At 43.5% G+C, this 21,856-nt stretch overlaps 1 protein-coding gene across 1 annotated transcript in view; it reads right to left on the reverse strand.

Moving 5' to 3' along the window:
* SORCS3 (sortilin related VPS10 domain containing receptor 3) overlaps positions 1 to 21,856 on the reverse strand; it is a 774,589-nt gene that overhangs the window by 62,430 nt on the left and 690,303 nt on the right. Inside the window, exons 19-20 of the mRNA XM_040361656.1 lie at positions 6,830 to 7,016; positions 1,087 to 1,220 (exon numbers count right to left, since the gene is read on the reverse strand). Of these exons, the coding sequence (XP_040217590.1) occupies positions 1,087 to 1,220; positions 6,830 to 7,016 (321 nt within the window). The remainder of the gene's footprint in view (positions 1 to 1,086; positions 1,221 to 6,829; positions 7,017 to 21,856) is intronic.

Raw genomic sequence — 21,856 nt, forward strand, 5'->3', positions numbered from 1 at the left:
CCCACCATGCAAATATCTAAAATGACAGGTCCTCTTTAAAATAAGCCTGCACTGTTAACTGCAGGCAGAGTAAATTTCAGCTTTCTGAAGGATCGGCATTTGTATGTAACTTAGCATGCCTCTCCAAGCCTCCATGTGTTGGAGCATTGAGAACAGCATAGTGACTGGCAGATGGGGCTGTGAATGTACCTTACCTGAATTTTTTTTTTTAATGGGTTCCAGTAGCACACTGGGAGGAGGACATGGCTACGCAAGTAGGAGTAACAGGCATCTTACAATATGTGCTGTAGGACACCTACTTACTTTGCCTGCTCTTGTTTACCTTGAAGAGAAATTCCAGCCAAAGATAACAAGATAAATATTGAATAGCCCATTAAAAATCGAAAGATTTCCCTGCAGTACTTTTTTTCTGCCTCTAGATGTCCTCAGTCAAATGATCAGCATCATTCAACCCATTTCCTCTGAGCCCAGGTCATCCTGGACCTGCTTGTGACTGGACAGTGATAGAAGATGCAGTGCAGTGATGAGCTCATCCCTGCATCACCCTTCTTTCTCCCCCTATCAGCATGCTCCTTGTGCTGCTTCCTCATCTCACCCTCCACTGCTGTCCTGAGATTGCAAGAGGCTGATGCCAGGTACGCTGCTTAGTCAGCTTAGGATGGCCCAGGTCATCCTGGACCCGTTCCCAGCCTGTGATTGGTTGGTAAAAGACAAAGCAGTACAACGATGAGCTCATCTCTCTGTCGCTCTGCTCTCTCCTATCGGCATGCTTCTTGACGGCACATTAACTAATGGGCTCCTTTTGCTGTGTCTTTCTCTCACATGCCAGCCCTGTTGTACCAGAACTGCAAGAGGCTGATACCTGATCACATTTGGGTACTTTTCCTGCTTTTTATAAAAAAATTTAATGATGTTTTAATGATTACAGAGCAGCATTATTTTGTGTTTTTTTTTTTTTTTTTTTACATCTTTGAAATCTGAAAAAACATTATCAGTGCCTAGTCATTCTTACAGTAATGAACATTTTCTGGTTGGTGGTATGGCAAGCAGATGGAGACAACAGTAAGACAATCATGTCTATCGTACCTTGGTATTATTCCCAACCCACCAAAAATAAGTGAGCGTTCCTGAATGCAACGGCCAAACCACAGCGCTGATGTTGACCTCTTTGTTTCGAATGGCAACAAATGGCACTCTTAGATGAACATGTTCCACGGGACCTGGAGGTGGAAATAATGAGAAGCCAGTAAGACAACAGAATACAATCTGTACACTAAAGAAACACTATGCACGAAAATGTAGGCATCAAGTCTATCTCTTGTGACTTAAAGTATGGGGACTTTCCTCCAAATGATTGAGGTTTCTCCCGTAAAGGGTACTGGTGATGCTACAGAATATAAAAACATTGTAGACAGTTGTGTTCTTCCAATCTTGTGGCAAAATTCTGGAGGAGACCATGTTCCACTATGATTGTGCCCCTGTGCACAAAGCCAGCTCCATATAGACATTGTTTGGCCAGTTTGGTGTGGAGGAACTTGAGTGGCCTGGACCTCAACCCTACTGAACACCTTTGGGATGAACTAAAAGCCCAATTATAAGCCAGGCCTTTTCCAACATGAAAATTTACACAAAGCCAGCCTACCCAACACAGACACCCTTCTGGAACACACATATAGGCAGGTGCAGTCTGCCTTCTCCACTGCAGGTGGCGCTGAACCACAGTTGCATTGGAGAGGAAGTCGAAGAGGAACATGGGTCCTGTGCGGTTTCCTGGGTAACTAGGGGAACATGGGTCCTGTACGGCTTCCGGGGTCACTAGGGGATATATCCGGTTGGATGCTACAGCCCCATGTGACTCTAGTGGCCATCTTGGGTCAGGTAGAGTCTATTTAACCACTTGCCGACCAGCTCACGTACATTTACTGCGGCAGGTCGGCTCTCCTGTGCAAACCGACGTTCCTGTACGTCAGTCCGTGCAAGGAGGACTCGATGTCCGCTGGCGAAGCATGATCACTGTGTACAGAGGCAGAACGGGAAACTGCTTATGTAAACAATGCGATTCCCCATTCTGCCTAATGACATGTCAGAGATCTTCTGTTCCCAGTGATTGGGAACAGTGATCTCTGTCATGCCCCAGTAAGCCCATCCCCCCTACAGTTAGAACACACTTAACCCCTTGATCGTCCCTATTGTTAACTCCTTCCCTGCCAGAGTAATTTTTTCATTGATTAGTGCATTTTTATAGCACTGATCAATGTAATAATGTCACTGGTCCCAAAAAAGTATAATTTGGGGTCAGAATTTACCACTACAATGTTGCAGTCCCGCAGATCGTCTCTATTACCAGTAAAAACAATAAAAAGTATAAAAGTCCCTAAATCTATCCCGTAGTTTGTAGACATGATAACTTTTGTGCAAACCAATCAATATACGCCTTTTGTGATTTTTTTGGATATGTATTATATATATATATATATATATATATATATATATATATATATATATATTAATTGTCGTTCTTTTTTTGTTTATAGCACAAAAAAAACACACAAAAAAATGCAGAGGTGGTCAAATGCCACCAAAATAAATGTTATTTGTGGGTAAAAAAGGACGTAAATTTTGTTTGGGTACAACGTTGCACGTGCAATTGTCAGTTAAATCGGCGCAGTGCCGTATTGGAAAAAAATGGCCTGGTCATTAAGGGGGCAAATCCTTCTGGGGCTGAAGTGGTTAAGACCCTGGCTACTGGGCTTGATGCACATTTGGCAGGCAGGCAGTGTAGGGACAGATCACCTGTCTGGTAGGGACAGTAATTAGTGGCAGGGAGAACTTTCAGATGAATAGGGAAAGGATTGGGACATGCCATCCTTTTTCGGAATCTCCTGCTCTGAACTGCCGGTAAATACTGTGAGTGTTCCCGGTCAGGTGCCCTCTCGCCGGATTTTTTGTGAAATGTTGCAATCGTACTCTGAGTGTTTACTGCCGGCGCACCACGCTGCACCTCCCCACACTCACCATATACAAGCCTCTGCCAGCACCTTTAAAATCTGCTAATAAAATGAGACAAGCCCGCGGAAATTAGCTCGCTCTCTCCCACTAACGGCTCCTTTTGTTACTTAATGGAGCAAGGTGAAGCCAAGAGCGGTAAAGGCTTTAATAACAGGTAGTTAAACAAAGACATGATTGATTTGTGGAGGAATTATGAGCGTGATAACGTTTCAGGGCACATTTCACCCATCACTTGGAGAGCTCTGCGTTATAAAGTGCAGCGGTAACCCTGTCTTTATGTGCATTAACTTGTACACACAATTCCGTATGGGCGATCCCAGGAACGCCGCAATCGTTTTAATGCGGTAGCAGCAAAGTCAGGATGATAGAGAGCGCCAATGGGACACATCAACCAGCACCAACACGTTTTATGAGGCTGAAAGTATTTTTTTTTCTACTTTCATTGAACACAAAAAAGGTTACAGGAGAACTACAGTATTGTTCACGTAAACGTAGCGTGAGCCTCGGCAAAGCAAGCTGAACCATGGTAAAAAAAGGCAAAAGAGAAGGTTATCCTCAATCAAATCCACATGGCAGAAGAATCACTAGATCCAGATATATGTGCAAATCTTGAATTTTTCTGCAAGCTCCCCCTCTCCTAGCTTGGCTCTACTTCTCTCTTTTGGCCTTTAAAGCTGAACTCCGGGATAAACAAATATTGTCTAAATCCATTCGTCATGTGTGTTCGTCCTTGAATCTTGGTGTGATTTTGTGTATTTCTTCTAGATCTGTGTAGTAATCCAGACTTTTCCTTTAATAAAGACCCCTCACTGCAGCTCTCTCTCCTTGTGCAGGGTGACTGGTCTTGTCTCCGCCCCCTTCTGTAGGTTTCAGCAGTGGGTGGGGTGGGGCTTGGTGGGTCACTCCCACAGCTTTGCTCAGGCTACACATGTACAGCACACTGCTGATGTCATTGCAACTTTTACAAGGTAATATCTTGGTTTATAATGTTATTTGTTGGGCACAAAATTGATTTGTATCCTTTGGAACATATCGGAATGAATATTTTTGTGCCTGGAGTTCAGCTTTAATTAAAGTGTATCTACAGCCAAAACAGTTTTTTTTGTTACATTTTAGATAGAAAAGGGAGGGATTAAAACCACTGTTGTCATTTTTACCGGTCTTTGACACATTTATAAGATCTACCTTCACTTTTTGTCATTTAACCACTTCAATACCAGGCTTTTATACCCACCTCAATACCGGGCCAATTCTGGCACTTCTCTCCTACATGTACAAATCATCATTCTTTTGCTAGAAAATTACGCAGAACCCCCAAACATTATATATGTTTTTTAGCAGACACCCTAGGGAATAAAATGACGGTCATTGCAACGTTTTATCTTGCACGGTATTTGTGCAATAATTTTTCAAACGCCTTTTTTTTGGAAAAAAATTGTTTCATGAATTAAAAAAATAACAAAACAGTAAAGTTAGCCCAATTTTTTTGTAAAGTATGAAAGATTATGTTACACCGAGTAAATAGATACCTAACATGTCACGCTTTAAAATTGCACACACTTATGGAATGGCGCCAAACTTCGGTACTTAAAAATCTCCATTGGCAACGCTTTGAAATTTTTTACAGGTTACCAGTTTAGATTTACAGAGGAGATCTAGTGCTAGAATTGTTGCTGGCACTCTAACGCACGCAGCGATACCTCACATATGTGGTTTAAACGGCGTTTACATATGTCGGCGGGACTTACGTGTGCGTTCGCTTCTGCGCGCGAGCTACCGGGGACAGGGGCGTTTACATTTTTTTTTTTTACTTATTTATTTATTTGTTTACACTTTTATTCCTATTACAAGGAATGTAAACATCCCTTGTATTAGGAAATGTATGTGACAGGTCCTCTTTATGGAGAGATGCGGGGTCAATAAGACCCCACATCTCTCCTCCGGGGCTGGAAAGCATGAGATCGGTGAAAAAAATTTCACCAATCTCATTATTAGTGTTGCTTACTAGCCGCAATTGCAGCTTTGTTTACTTACGGGTACCCGGGCGTGACGTCATCACATTGCGCCCAGGCCTCCGACGGTCATAGAGATGACTGGTGACCATCTGGTCACCAGTCATCTCTATGCTTCCTGCCTGCGCCGGACGATTCTTTCTCCGGGCCCCCGATGGCACGGGAGAGCCCGGAGAAGCACCGGATGGCGGCGGGAGAGGGGATGTCCCCTCCCGCCACCTATAAGAATGATCAAGCGACAGAACCACCGCTATGATCATTCTTATGTTGCACAGAATCGCCGGCAGAAGAGAAGGATATCTGAATGATGCCTCTAGCTGTAGGCATCACTCAGATATCCCCCCACAAAGCCCAGGTAGTCATATGACGTCCACCCAGGATGGGAAATGCGCCGGCGTAACGTAAAATCGTAGGCGTAAGCCGGCCTAATTCAAAGTAGGTGGAAGTGGGCGTGATCCATTTAAATGAAGCGTGACCCCATGAAAATGATGGGCCGAACGAACGGCGCATGCGCCGTCCCGTGGACGTATCCCAGTGCGCATGCTCAGAATCACATGAATTATATACTCCCTAATATACGACGACTCAATGTCTACGACGTAAACGTAACCTACGCCCAGCCCTATTCACGTACTACTACGTAAACAACGTAAAATACGACAGCTGTTCCCTGGTCCATACCTTTGCATGAGTTGCGCCTCATAGATGGGGAATAACTATACGCCGGACGTAAGCCTAACGCAAACCGCGTATATTATGCGCCGTGCGCAACTACGTTCGTGAATCGCTGTATCTCCCTCATTTTCATATTTGCAATGAGGCGGCTAGCGTAAATATGCGCCCAAGATACGCCGGCGTAGGAAAGTTATGTTGGTCGGAGGAAGCCTATTTTCAGGCGTATCTAGTTCTATGGGTACGGCGCATAGATACGACGGCGCACATTTACACTTACGCGGCGTATCTCGAGATACGTCGGCATAAGTGCTACGTGAATCCGGGCCAGAGTTTTTAAAACATTAGGCCCTGGTTCACACTATGAATCGCACCAGTGTTGCCAACCGCCCATATTTTTACGGACAGTTCGTAAAAACGGGGAATTTTTTCTCCCGTTCGTAAATGTCCGTGGTTGCGGGAATGTGCCAGTAAAAATAGCTGAGATCGGTTTGGCTTGGAACTGCGCATGGAGATTGGAGGCAGGGGGTGATTGGAGGCAGGGGGTGATGGTGGCTGTGGTGGCACCGCAGAGGGAGATGGAGGCAGTGGGCAATGGAGGCAGGGAGAGATTGGAGGCAGGGGGTGTTAGTGGCAGGGGGTGATTGGAGGCAGGGGATGTTGGTGGCACCACAGAGGGGGATGGTGGCACCGCAGAGGGTGGGGGATAGAGACAGGGGTTGTTGGTGGCACCGCAGAGGGGGATGGAGGCAGGGGACAATGGAGGCAGGGGATGATTGGAGGCAGAGGGAGATTGTGGCACCGCAGAGGGGGGGTGAAGGCAGGGGGTGTTGGAGGCAGGGGCTGATTTGACTAAATAATTTGCCCTTATTATATTGAAAATAGCAAAAATATGTTTTTTTACCATAATATCTACCTTAAATCACATTGCTATTTGCCTAGCGTACTTGTTTATAGCCTAAATACTGAAATGTGCCCCTAAAGATAGATAGATAGATAGATAGATAGATAGATAGATAGATAGATAGATAGATAGATAGATAGATAGATAGATAACATTTATTAGACTACAGTTTGTTTTTATTTTTTTATCACACTCATAACCAGAGACTATAAGCCAAGAGATCTGTACTCACAAGTCACATGGAGATAGAGGAATGCACTATCGATGCCGACGTTATTCTCAGCGTATGCCACGACTTGGTATATCCCAGCACTCTTATACACATGTCTTATCCCATCTTCAATCTTGCTAAAATTAGCATAGGACACAGCGCTGCCGTCCCCAAAGTCCAGCTGAATATTTATCTTTTGGAGATCACCCTGGAATTATTAATAATATTACAGGATTATATAGCATCAACAGTTTGCACAACAATTTACAATACAAAGGGAGACAGTTACAATACAATTCAATACAAAAGGGCTAGGAGAGCCCTGCTCGTGAGAGCTTACAATCTAAAATGTATAGTCAAGTGATACAAGGTAACAACAAAGTTGCTTGAGAAAGTAAGGTATGGTTCAGTTGCTAGCTAGAGGTGGGATACATTTCCCCAAACAGATGAGTTTTCAGGGATCACCTAAAAGCGGATGGAGAAGGTTAGCAGACAAGTTAGGGCAGGGAGTTCCAAAGGTTGGGAGAGGCTCTGCAGAACTCATGGAGGTAAGCATGGGAGGGACTGATAAGAGAGTTAGAGAGCATAAATGAACTAAAGCTTGGGCCAAACACATGGGAAATCTAAAGACTGCTGCCCAGGTGCTAGATGTGGACCTTTTCCTTCTTTTATCTGGCCCTTGGGGCACTTTTCCTTCCACCGATACGCGGCCCTATTCCTTCCAGACACCAACAACTGGGCATGATTCCTGAATACCAAAAATAAGGCACTATTCCTCCCACTGACATCAAAGACAGGGCACTATTCTTCCCACTGACACCATCAATTGGGCACATCCCTACCTCTGACACCAATGATGGGGCAATATTCCTCCCCCTAATACCAAGGATGGCACACCATTCATCCTAATAATACCAATAATGGGGCATTGTTTACTCCCAATGACGCCAAGGCATTTTATACTTTCACTGGCCACAGTCCAGCGCCCTCAATGTCTGAAGGACAATAAACTGGCCCTTTGTTTATAAAGTTTGGAGGCCCCTGCCATAGTTGCTTTACTGGGGATCTACTTATTGACACTTTAGCTAAGTGGTATAAATATTATTGTGGTTCAGACAGTTTCTCTGTCATGGGTGTTGGTGACAACATTGTTATTTCACTGGTGGATGGTTTGTGGATGTTTTTATATGTTTTATTTTTTATTTTTTTAAGAATGTTTGTACAATCTGCATACGGCCTTAAGAAAATCACTGGATTAGCCATCCTTTAAGTCTTGAGAAGTGCTGGGGTGAGTATGAGATGAGACGGAGAGTTAGCACTGAGATGAGTTTTCAGGCATCGCCTAAAGGAGGACAGAATAGTTGGACAGGTTGGGTAGGGAGATCCTGAGGAAGGGTAAAGACTCTAGAGAAGTCCTGAGGGAAGCATGGGAATAGATGAAGAGGGAGCTAGAAAGCAGGAGGTATTCAGGGGAGCAGAGAAGTTGGTTTGGTGATGAAGATTTTGTGGTGGATAGTTTTGTTAATATTTTTCATTTGTATGGTAGAGCTACTGAAAACCAGTGTAGGCATTAGCAGGGATCGATGGTAGGCTTCTGTCTACTAGTCTATGCTTCATATACCTCCACTGGCTAGCCGTAAAGGATCGGGTGACATTCGCAGAGAGGGGTTATAGACAAAGCAGTCTGCTAATCTATGCTGGAAAGAGTTTATATATGGTAAAAAACTCTCTTTCTCTGTCAATTGGAATATGGGATATTGTGGTTGATATGTAGGAGAACTGGGAGACTATAGCGATCAATAGATCAACTTCAATAGATGGATTGAATCTTGTTTGGTCCCTGCTGAACCGTCTGAGATTCAATCCATATATGGCTGGCTGAAATCTGGAGAAGACCTGGGGGCAAGCATGGGAGAAAAGGAGGGGATTAGGGAGCAGGACAACTTCAGAGAAGCAAAAAGGTTGTTTTGGTTGATATTTTTTGAGATGAGGTTGGTGATGTTGATTGGAACATCATAGGGATTACTTTGGTAATATTTTGAATTTTATTGGTGGCACAATTGGAAGCTGGTGTTAAGATTGACAGAGAGGGGTGATAGACACCCCTATTTGACAATCTATACTGGAAAGGGCTTATATAAGATAAAACATCAGTTTTTCTGTCAATTGGAAAATTAGATAATGTGGTTGAAATCTAGTAGAATTGGGGGATATTTATTTCCCTGAAGGTTTGTCATAGGTGCCCCGCTGGGGATTTCGTTATTGACAATTTAGGTAACTGATAGGTGATATGGACAGTTTAGCCAACTGTATGGCCTGGAGAGTTTCATAGTCACGAGTGTTGGTGACAATGTTGTCATTTAACTGGTGCAGGGTTTGTGTGGATGTTTTATATCGTTTTTTTTATACAAATTTTGTGTAAACTGCATTTGACCCCAAGGTAATAACTCCATGATTATCCACCCTTTAAGTGGCTGCTTGGCTCCAATATAATTCTACCTTCAGTCCAAGGAACTCAACTGAAGAAGGTATTGTGTGGCTTGCAGAGGATGTACACCTCAGTTATTTGACAAAATTATTGCTACAGAGCATTTTATCTCTGGATTTTCCCTCTTCTAGACATGGAACATATTTCAAAAGGCCATGGGATTTAACTATCTTATTGATTGCTCGTGAGATGGTTGGGATCCATTAAAGGTCACACGTTTTCTAAATTGGAAGTCATTTATCAGATTCTTATATTGTGTGGTGTTGTCAGGTGCTCAAGGAAAAAAAGGCAATTTAAACAGTAAGGGAAAGTCAGTGTTACCATGAAAGGGGTGAAACACTAACGACTAACGATAAAGATACGGGAGTCACAATCACACTGGAATCACATGGCAAGCCACATTTAAAGAGCAATTCTCTGCAAGTTAACCTCCCTGGCGGTATGATTATGTCAGATTTTAGGTGCTGAAAGCGGTATCATTTTGTATGGAAATTTGGCGTTTTATATTGTAGGCCTGCAATTCTTAGGAATAACTCACCTAAATCTGTCCAAACAAGAGTCTAGTAGACATCCCGGGTATGATAAAGTTTGAAACAAAAACTCATAAATTATAATATAATAAATAACTATAAATAATTATAACAAATAATAATATAATAATAATAATTATTCAATAATGTAATCAAATCATAAACACTGAAATTTGCTCAGTTGCAGAATTGTCGCTGTCATTACTTTCAGTGTTTGATGACGAATTTCCCCACAAATCGCTATCGCTCAATGATTCTTAGTGTTAGTTATTCTAATTTATTATTACTGTTTTCTAGCTGCTCTAAACCACATTTGACATAAAGGGACACTTTTTGGTTGCTATGGACAATCTCCAGTTTCCAGGCAGAATTGTTTTTATTTATAATATAAAAGTGCATGCAGGACACTGGACAGACCACTAGGGACAATGGGGGTGTGTAATTATTTTATACAGTACTGTAATCTGTAAGGATACAGTATACTGTATGAGTACTGTGTTTTTTACTTTTTTGAATTTGGCGCCGATCTCTGCCCCCGTGTGTCGTAACGTCGCAGGGAACGGAGCTCGGCGGCACTCGGGCACTGTGTGAATCGAGTGAGGAGACAGCTCGATCACACAGTGGGGAGACATCGCAGGATCCAGGGACAAGGTAAGTAACTTTGCCTGGATACTGCGATGCAATCCCGAGTCTGGCTCGGGGTTACAGCTAATAGTACTGAAATTTCACCCGGAGCCAGACTCGGGAATACCGCCAGGGAGGTTAAAGTAACACTAAACTCTGGTTAAAAAAAAAATCTTAACTCATTAAAGCCCTTCTATTTCTCTCAGCCTCCTCCAAATCTCCAAATTCCTTTTTGCTGCTGTGGTCAGGCTTCCTGTTAAAGGGTGGCTACTTTCGCTCTCTATGGTCCCACTGTATGTAGGAACGTAGCCACCCTTCCTTGCTTACTCCAGAGATGGACTTTGGGATTTTTAGTGCGCAGAGAGCATCCATGTCTTTATGGACCTTGCTTTGTGCATTGGTGTGCAGTTATGATGGAACAGGAGGGGGCCATCCCTATACTGATCCCACAAAGTTGGGAACATGAAATTGTCTGGGTATGCTGATGTCTTAGGGCTTTATGTACACTGCTGCTGTTAAACAGATGTTTAGGAGCAGTTGGGCGTTTTTTCAGCTGCCCCTGAACTCTCCTCTATGTTATCTTATCAGTACATGTACACAGGGTCGTTTAGAGTGGTTTCTAGGCAGAAGAGTTTAGAAGCATTTTTTTGGAAAGCAAAAAAATGTGTTCATGACGGATGTTCAGGGGCATTTGAAACGCCTGTAACAGCTTGAAAATGTGGCAACTCGCATTTAGCCGCGTTTAGTTTACAGGCCATTTAATTTTTTGACTATTTAAAAAAAAAAAAAGCTTCTAACCGGAAACACAGCTAAACGCAACAAAACGGACGTTTTTAAATGTTGGTTACTATCTGTCAAGTTAAATCATTTAGGAGAGGTTGTAAAATGTCCCGTGTACATTAAGCCTATAATGCTTAAATACAGACGATCGGGCATCGGGCATCGCCGCTTAGTGAAGGATTGGCTCGGGCGGCTCGGCTGTTCTCGGCTGCTCTAGTCCTGCAAAGGGAACTGCGTTCCTGCTGTGAAAAAAGTGCAGGAACTCCGTTCCCACAGGACTTGAGCCCTGTTTATGGGTGGATGTCATTCTGAAGGAGTCTGTGTTTCTAGGCAGGCTTCTCTTTGCATAGGTAACACCCACATGTGATGCTGAGCCTCCACTGAAAGAAGCCTAATGCCCTGAATTAAAGGGGTGGGCCATAGACAGTCAGGCTTGGGATAAAAGGGCTAGATCAGGGGTCTCCAAATTATCTAAACATTTTATTATCTTTCAGATTTTACCACCTGTGGCCAGAGGAAGTGAAAATGTTCCTGGCATCAGTGGGAGTAAATATTGCCACATTTTATATTAGGGGGAGGAACAGGTCCCATCGTAGGTATCATTGATAGGAATAGTGCCCCATCATTGGTATCAGTGGAAGGAATAGTGCCCCATCATTGGCATCATTGGAAGGAATAGTGCCCCATCACTGATGTCATTGGGAGGAATAGTGTCCCATCATTGGTATCAATGGGAGTGTAGCGCCCCCTTACTTCCAGTATGGGCACTACGCTAAAGTTAGTGGGGAATGGGAGAGTTATTTTGCTCCCATTCACAATTTGTCAAATTTGGGCTGCTGTCATTCCAGAAAGGTCCTGTAGGTCAGCCTGCGCTCCAGGGGTGTTTCCACCCCTGGGCGACAGGTGGCGCTAGAGGGGTTCTGACAGAGCAATTTTCCCCAGCAGCCAATTAAAGGAGTTTTCCCTCGCGGGGCATGCTGGGGGAGAGTATATCTGTGGCAGACGCCATCTTTATTGATTCTTCCCGCGGGTTCCAGGTTCCAGGTGCGGCATCCACCTTTAGGGTGCGCGCATCCAACGGACCCCGGTGATGGCCTTCCAGGCCGGTGTCAAATGCTACGCAGAGCTCTATGTTTGCGAGAGGGGCCCCAGTGACTTACTGGGTCCCCAGTTCTATTGAGAGGATCCCAGGCTGGATGCCGTTCGATTGGGGGGTCGGCTTGAGGAGAACCCGGAGGCAGGTTGTCCAATAGGGCTTGAACGAACCAGTCGGGGATCTGGTGACCGGAATGCTGACAGGTACGCTTTGCTGTCATCTGGTGACCTATGCTAAAACCTACTGGGAGGATTCGCTCAATTCGTCCATTTAGCTCATTCAAGTAATTGGCCTGTGGCAGAGGCCCTAGAGCCAGGATTGTGAGAGAGATCTGTTCCTCCGAGCAATCTAAAGTGACACTTCGGCTGCCAGGCTTGTGACAGGAGTCTGTCCGGGGGCACTTCACCCACTCTGGCTAGAGTGGCGACGAACTGCAATTTGGTACTACTGAGAGCAGGATTGCTCGGTTCATATCCAGGCCTGATACTGCAACGTTCTCCCTCTTGCTTCATCAACCTTTTCTTCCTATTTGATGTTGATGTTGGCCGTGTTGGCCTGGAAATAAAGCATTAGAAAACCTCTATTCCTTGTCTGGACATTCGCTTACTACTCTGTTCTTCAACTGCACCCCTAGACAACACTAAGGTAACTTAATACGCCGATCCCAACAACAAATAAGCGGCTCCTGAGGGGGTAGCGCTACAGGAGGAATAGTGTCCCATCGAAGGTATCATTGGTTGGAATAGTTTCCCATTGTTGGTATCATTGGGAGGCATAGTGCCGACATCGATGGTATCATTGGTTGTAATAGTTTTCCAGTGTTGGTATCATTGGGAGGCACAATGCCCCATCGATGGTATCATTGGTTGGAATAGTTTCCCATTGTTGGTATCAGTGGCAGAAATTATGCACAATTTTTGGTTGGGAGGAATAGTGTCCCAAGGGCAAGCAAAGGGTCGCAGTTTGGAGACCACTGGGCTGGATGATACCGGATGTCCTCCAGCTATGAAATGACCCAGGCTCTGTCTGACTTGTTGCAGCTTCTAAAGCACATTGTGAGAAGCTCACAGTATGCAAGAAATCAGGGTAAGCAATTTCAATACTGTACAAGGTGAGGCTAAAGGTGAGGCTGGAGGTAATCTTTAAAAATCTTTAATATCTGTCCAGAGTGCAGCTTTAATGGTATCAGCATCTGGAGTACTCGGCATAGACTTCAGGAAGCAAACATCCGCGCTGGCTGACTTATTCTGGGGTGCCAGGCTATGAAATACTGAAAGCGATTCACTTGGCTCAGACAATGTCCCTATCTGCAAGTTTATGAATATAAATTAAAGTGGAAATGAGCTTTCTCGAGTGGAATAAGGTGACTTCTCTGCAAATCCATTTATGACACATGTTCCGCGAGCGCTACCATTAAAGTTATGAGTGAAGAGTGCAGGGAAGGAGCTGTGTAATAGAACTGTGTGACTGAAGAAAGACTTCCATGATTTCTAATGAAAAGTATCCTTGTTATGTGTCCTTCCGTGCCGTACTTCTGCAGCACTTTCTATCACCTCTTCTAGTAAGTATACAGTGAAAAATATAGATTCTGTCCTAGGAATTCCATCAAAATGTGTACATCTGACCTGAACTGTACCTGCAGCTCGTGAAAGGATATCCCTGGTAACCGGATACCATTATAAAATAAGGATCTGATGAAGTCATTAGACTGGAGATCAATGGTATATCTTGACAGAGCTGGCACTGGTCAAATATATTAGTCCTTGAGCTTCAAGAAAAAGTCTCACTTATATGTTTATTAATGTGTTGTGTTCCCCAGGGAATGGAGAAGTCAGGGCCCACACAAGAGGTGGGCAGGAGTGGTAGCTGCCCTGGGCACCGTGGTATCATGTGAGGTGGTAGAGGGGCACCTCATAATCATTTACATAGGAGGAGCAGGATCTGGGGGTCCTCTTGGAAAAGGGGACTTCCAGATTCTGATAAGTCACCACCAGCAGACCCCCAAAACCACCAGCCAGGGTTGTTGGGGAAGAGGCCCCCCTGTCCAAAAGAACCCCCATGTTGAGGGCCTATGGCCTGGTATGGTTTCCTGACCTGCTGGCTGCATGCTCTGATAAGAGAGTCTGCTATGGACTTTGAGGGGGAAAAAAAATCCACACCAGATCAGAAAGGCCTGGTATGAATGAATGCCATTTTTTTTTCTTTAATTTTTCATTGCTGCCTTTTTTTTACATTCAGCTGTCAGTGGGGAACCCCGCTGTCAGCTGATGACTCATAAGTTGTTAAAGGGGCTGTAAACCCTTGTGCATCCTATGCATTAAAGTGAAACAACTTCTGTCACTGACCAGCCCCCGTTTCACTAACCTGAGCCCATTCGTTCCCACTCCCGAGATGCACACGCCCTCTCTGGCCAGGGTCCCGGCTCTTGATTGGATAGATTGATAGCAGTGCAGCCATTGGCTCCTGCTGCTGTCAATCAAATCCAATGTGTGTCTATGGACGCAAATGCTGGACTCGAGAGTGCACCCGCATGGTAACCCCCAGGGAGAGCGTTTCTCCTAGGTGGTTTCCCGATTTGGGGAGGAGCCGCGAGTGCCATTGGGGGACCCCGAGGATTGGGCCACTCTGTGCTAAACTAATTGCACAGCGGAGGTAAGTATAATATGTTTGCTATTTAAAAACATACAGGGTTTACAACCCCTATTAGGACACAGCAGCTGCCAGTTTCTTAAAGTGGAGGTTCACCCAAAAAATAAATTTTTAACATTAGATTGGGCCTAATTACGGGAAGCAGAATCGGGTGTTTTGATTAAAATCAATGCAGTACTTACCTTTTTTGAGATAGATGTTCTCCCGCCGCTTCCGGGTATGGGCTGCGGGACTGGGCATTCCTATTTGATTGACAGCCTTCCGACCGTCGCATGCAGCGTGTCACCAGTTTCCAAAAGTAGCCGAACATCGGTGCGCAGGCGCCGTATAGCGCGCACCGACGTTCGGCAACTCGTGACGTGCTGTATGCGACACCCGATTCTGCTTCCCGTAATTAGGCCCAATCTACTGTTAAAAAAAAGTTTTCGGGTGCACTCCCGCTTTAACAACCATGACAGTTACTGGTTGTTAAGGAAACCGGCAGCCACCCACTTCCTTAACAACGTGGTATTTAATACTGGTAATAAATTACTAGCAACAAACTAATCACTAGCTTGTTATCAGGAAAAGTTAACTTTGTCAGCTCCCATGTCCAGTGCTGTGGTCCGCTGTAAGTCTCTCTGCATCCTAAATCAGTGAAAGTGTCATTCATTGGTTATAATTGTCTTGCTATATTTAATAATGCATTAAAATATTTACTTAACAAGGCAAACATGATGTGTACAGTGCCTTTAGTATCCAATCATATTTTATCCTTATTTTATTTATCAGTTAGATCAATTAAATATGCTTTATGTTAATATTGTTAAAGTTGTTAATATATATTTTTTGTAACTTATTTCTGCATAAAACTTTTAACAGTGTAATTTCATGAGATCATTTTCTAGGGTGTGTTTAGAGGCGGGGCAGGGTAGAGGTTGGATGGGGAAACTGGAAGCAAGTAACTCTTAAGGCCTGACTAGTAGCTCTGGACTTGAAATATTGAGCCCATGGTTGTGGTCATTGGTAGGATTATTGCCCTATTGTTGGTATCAGTGAAAGGAATCATGTCCCTTTGTTGGTGTCAGTGGGAAGAATAGTGCCCTACTGTTGGGAGGCATAATGGCCCATAGTTGGATTCATTGGTAGGATCAGTGCCTATTGTTGGTATAAGTGTAAGGAATCATGTCACTTTTTTGGTGTCAGTGGAAGGAATCATGTCCATTTGTTGGTTGTCAGTTGGAAGAATAGTGCCCTGTTGTTGGAAGCAATAGTGCCCCATAGTTGGGTTCATTGGTAGGATCAGTGCCTATTGTTGATATCAGTGAAAGGAATCATGTCCCTTTGTTGGTGTCAGTGGGAAGAATAGTGCCCTGCTGTTGAGAGGAATTGTGCCCCATAGTTGGATTCATTGGTAGGATCAGTGCATATTGTTGGTATCAGTAAAAAGGAATCATGTGCCCTTGTTGCTGTCAGTGTAAAAAATCATGTCCCTTTGTTGGTGTCAGTGTAAGGAATCATGTCCCTTTGTTGGTGTCAGTGTAAGGAATCATGTCCCTTTGTTGGTGTCAGTGTAAGGAATCATATCCCTTTGTTGGTGTCAGTGGAAGGAATCATGTACCTTTGTTGGTGTCAGTGGAAGGAATCATGTCCCTTTGTTGGTGTCAGTGGAAGGAATCATGTCCCTTTGTTGGTGTCAGTGGAAGGAATCATGTCCCTTTGTTGGTGTCAGTGGAAGGAATCATGTTCCTTTTGTTGGTGTCGGTGGAAGGAATCATGTACCTTTGTTGGTGTCAGTGGAAGGAATCATGTCCCTTTGTTGGTGTCGGTGGAAGGAATCATGTCCCTTTGTTGGTGTCAGTGGAAGGAATCATGTTCCTTTTGTTGGTGTCGGTGGAAGGAATCATGTCCCTTTGTTGGTGTCAGTGGAAGGAATCATGTTCCTTTTGTTGGTGTCAGTGTAAGGAATCATATCCCTTTGTTGGTGTCAGTGGAAGGAATCATGTACCTTTGTTGGTGTCAGTGGAAGGAATCATGTCCCTTTGTTGGTGTCAGTGGAAGGAATCATGTTCCTTTTGTTGGTGTCGGTGGAAAGAATCATGTCCCTTTGTTGGTGTCAGTGGAAGGAATCATGTTCCTTTTGTTGGTGTCAGTGTAAAGAATCATGTCCCTTTGTTGGTGTCAGTGGAAGGAATCATGTCCCTTTGTTGGTGTCGGTGGAAGGAATCATGTCCCTTTGTTGGTGTCAGTGGAAGGAATCATGTCCCTTTGTTGGTGTCGGTGGAAGGAATCATGTCCCTTTGTTGGTGTCAGTGGAAGGAATCATGTTCCTTTTGTTGGTGTCAGTGGAAGGAATCATGTCCCTTTGTTTGTGTCAGTGTAAAGAATCATGTCCCTTTGTTTGTGTCAGTGGAAGGAATCATGTCCCTTTGTTGGTGTCGGTGGGAAGAATAGTGCCCTGCTGTTGGGAGCAATAGTGCCCCATAGTTGGGTTCATTGGAAGGATCAGTGCTTATTGTTGGTATCAGTGTAAAGAATCATGTCCCTTTGTTGGTGTCAGTGGAAGGAATCATGTCCCTTTGTTTGTGTCAGTGTAAAGAATCATGTCCCTTTGTTTGTGTCAGTGGAAGGAATCATGTCCATTTGTTGGTGTCAGTTGGAAGAATAGTGCCCTGCTGTTGGGAGCAATAGTGCCCCATAGTTGGGTTCATTGGTAGGATCAGTGCCTATTGTTGATATCAGTGAAAGGAATCATGTCCCTTTGTTGGTGTCAGTGGGAAGAATAGTGCCCTGCTGTTGAGAGGAATTGTGCCCCATAGTTGGATTCATTGGTAGGATCAGTGCATATTGTTGGTATCAGTAAAAGGAATCATGTGCCCTTGTTGCTGTCAGTGTAAAAAATCATGTCCCTTTGTTGGTGTCAGTGTAAGGAATCATGTCCCTTTGTTGGTGTCAGTGGAAGGAATCATGTACCTTTGTTGGTGTCAGTGGAAGGAATCATGTCCCTTTGTTGGTGTCAGTGGAAGGAATCATGTTCCTTTTGTTGGTGTCGGTGGAAGGAATCATGTCCCTTTGTTGGTGTCAGTGGAAGGAATCATGTTCCTTTTGTTGGTGTCAGTGTAAGGAATCATATCCCTTTGTTGGTGTCAGTGGAAGGAATCATGTACCTTTGTTGGTGTCAGTGGAAGGAATCATGTCCCTTTGTTGGTGTCGGTGGAAGGAATCATGTCCCTTTGTTGGTGTCAGTGGAAGGAATCATGTTCCTTTTGTTGGTGTCAGTGTAAAGAATCATGTCCCTTTGTTGGTGTCAGTGGAAGGAATCATGTACCTTTGTTGGTGTCAGTGGAAGGAATCATGTCCCTTTGTTGGTGTCAGTGGAAGGAATCATGTTCCTTTTGTTGGTGTCGGTGGAAGGAATCATGTCCCTTTGTTGGTGTCAGTGGAAGGAATCATGTTCCTTTTGTTGGTGTCAGTGGAAGGAATCATGTCCCTTTGTTTGTGTCAGTGTAAAGAATCATGTCCCTTTGTTGGTGTCAGTGGAAGGAATCATGTCCCTTTGTTGGTGTCAGTGGGAAGAATAGTGCCCTGCTGTTGGGAGCAATAGTGCCCCATAGTTGGGTTCATTGGAAGGATCAGTGCCTATTGTTGGTATCAGTGAAAGGAATCATGTCCCTTTGTTGGTGTCAGTGGAAGGAATAGTGCCTCGTACTGGTTGGAGAAATAATGCCCTAAGAGTCAGATAAAAGGGCTACATCGGGCTTTAGTTTCAAGACCACTGTTCTAGAGAAGAGCTTTGACTTCACTGCTTGCGTGCCTGTTTCCCAATCAGTAGCTCACTAGTGAGTAAACAAAGATGAAGCGGCAGTACTGGATCCTGCAACAGTTCTCAAATTTCGACCCTCTAAGGTCCCCTCATAGCAACTACTGGGCTTTAACTTATATTCCCAATCAACTAAATGTAATGAATGTTTTAATGAGCCAGAAAACAATACAAACTAGACAAGAATATGCAGGTAATGACCCCTTCAACAAAATGAGAATGTAGCCCTATCCATATCCAAGAAGTGCATACTGTGTTGTACAACAAGGCTGTATACGGTATCTTCTGCATTTGGTATTTCTCATAATTATGTTTGTTTGATTTCTACACTCTGACTTTCACCTCAATTTCTTATTGTGTTCTTCCAGATTATTTGAATAACTGAAAAAATAAATAAAAGAGAAACAGCACGACTGGTGACCGTGACAAATGCCTGAAAAGAAAATATTCTTGTAATGAAATGTAGAAATGTCACCTCTTCCGTAACCCCCAGCTTGTTTAAATAAACAAGTAAATCTATTTAAGTATTTCTCTATACAAATAAAGGCAGATATTATTTTGAACGTGTATTTTATTGCTAGTAAGGGAATATATAAAGAAGGTGGCAGTTTACTTGGATTGTCCAACTTTTTGGACCACTCCTTTTTCAAACTTGTGGGACCAAATCCCTGAGGCATTCAACCTCAACAACAGATCGATCAGAGGGAGATTGTCTTGACTGTAGAATGACTGTTCTAAAACAACCTGGCTAGACGGTGACTGGAATGTGAAAGTAAAGCCCTGTACACATGATCGGTCTGATGAAAATTAGCTGATGGACCGTTTTCATCGGACTAACCGATCGTGTGTGAGCCCCATCATTTTTTTATCCATCAGTGAAAAAAATAGAACCTGTTTTAAAATGTTCTTATGGTTAAAAAACTGATAGAAAAAAACGATCCTCTGTGGGGAAATCCATCGGTCAAAAATCCACGCATGCTCAGAATCAAGTCGACGCATTCTCGGAAGCATTGAACTTCATTTTTCTCAGCACGTCGTTGTGTTTTACGTCACTGCGTTGGACACGATCGGATTTTTAACCGATGGTGTGAAGGCACGACTGATCATCAGTCAGCTTCATCGGATATCCGATGAAAAAATCCATCGGATTAGATTCCATCAGATATCCGATCGTGTGTACAGGGCATCAGCCTGGTTAGAGAGAGATCATGTGACATCTGTGGTTAGTTTCGTTCCGAATAAATATTCAGACACATTTTTCGTTATTCGGAGACTTGGATATATCTGAATCCCCGAATTACAGTACAAATTAATTTTACCGAATTTTCTGAATAACTAAACAAAATTTGGTTTAATTTATAAATATCTAATTGAAATTCGACCCAAATTTTATATCGAATTCCATTAGAATTTGAACTATAAACCTATTGTTGAAATCAAAGACTGGGTGCGTCATTAGTGTACTGTTTGGAAATATTGCCAAAGGTGATTTAAAGAGTTGTAATCATTTGATGACAATTTTTTTTTGTTCGTTCACTTTGCAAGTGTGCAATTGAGAAAAATAAACCAGTAAAATCTAAATATTTCAAAGCATTTCTACTTGACATTTTTTCTCAGCTGGATAAAACTTCTGCGCAGTATTGTACATAGTAAAATGTTGAAAGTAAGATATTACTTTTATTAGTTAGAACACTTTGCATATTTTGATTAGACGTATCATTAATACAAACAAGATCAATGGGCCGAATTCATAAAGCACTTACGCCGACGTATCTCGACATACGCCACGTAAATGTAAATATGCGCCGTTGTATCTATGCGCCGTGCCCACAAAACTAGATACGCCTGAAAATAGGCTTCATCCGACCGACGTAACTTTCCTACGCCGGCGTATCGTGGGCGCATATTTACGCTGGACGCAAGGCGTGCTCCCATTGATTTTCTATGCACATATGCAAATGAGGGAGATACGCCGATTCACAAACGTAGTTGCGCCCGGCGCATAATATACACGCTTTGCGTACGTCGTACGTCCGGCGTAACGTTATTCCCCATATAGGAGGCGCAAGTCATGCAAAGGTATGGACCAGGGAACACAGCCGTTGTATTTTACGTTGTTTACGTTGTACGTGAATAGGGCTGGGCGTAGGTTACGTTCACGTCGTAGGCAGTGATCCGTCGTATCTTAGGGAGTAGTTCCAACGTGATTCTGAGCATGCGCACTGGGATGCGTCCACGGGACGGCGCATGCGCCGTACGTTATTCGTATCTTTATGATGCTTAGTCCATCATTTACATGGGGTCACGCCTCATTAGCATGGCTCACGCCCACTTCCACCTACGCTGGCTTACGCCGAGGAAACCCAGCGTAGATTTGGGGGCGAGTGCTTTGTGAATACTGTGCTTGCCTCTGTGCGCTGCGTCGGTGTAGCGTATGTTCGATACGCTACGCCGGCATAAATATGCGCCGATGTATGTGAATCCGGGCCATAGTGTATAAGTAACAATTAGATGTTTAGTTACTCGGCTGCCGAATTCGAATCAAAGAAAAAAAAAAATTCTAATGTGAACAACTGAGAGATTCTTATGAGAAAAATAACCTGGTTAAAGAAAGACTGTCTAGTGAAATTCTGCTTGGCCAAAGAAAGACATCCAGATACCAGATAGACTGAATGGCTTCCTTTTATGTCATACATTGTGTACAACTGTGTTACTAGCTGTGATTGGTCACAGTGATCACAGACAGGGCCAATCACAGCCCATCTGTACCATGTGATTAGCTGTGGCCAATCACAGCTAATCACAACAAACTTGGGGGATATTTGCAGTGTTCTAGCATTTTAGTGTTTCAAGAAATTAGATCAGAATCTATTTTTAGATATATACTGTATACCTGTATATATTTGTGGACTCTATAACTTTCCTACAGACAAAATAATAAATGCTGATTTGGGTTATTTTAACCATAGAAATGTAGCAGAATACATTTGGGCCTACATTTATAAAGAAAGATTATTTATTTGCAAAATTTTACAGAAATTCAGAAAACCCCTTTTTTGTTCTCAAAATGATCAGTCTTTTT

The sequence above is a fragment of the Rana temporaria genome, chromosome 8 (genome assembly GCF_905171775.1).
Source record: "Rana temporaria chromosome 8, aRanTem1.1, whole genome shotgun sequence".
NCBI classification, from domain to species: Eukaryota; Metazoa; Chordata; class Amphibia; order Anura; family Ranidae; genus Rana; species Rana temporaria.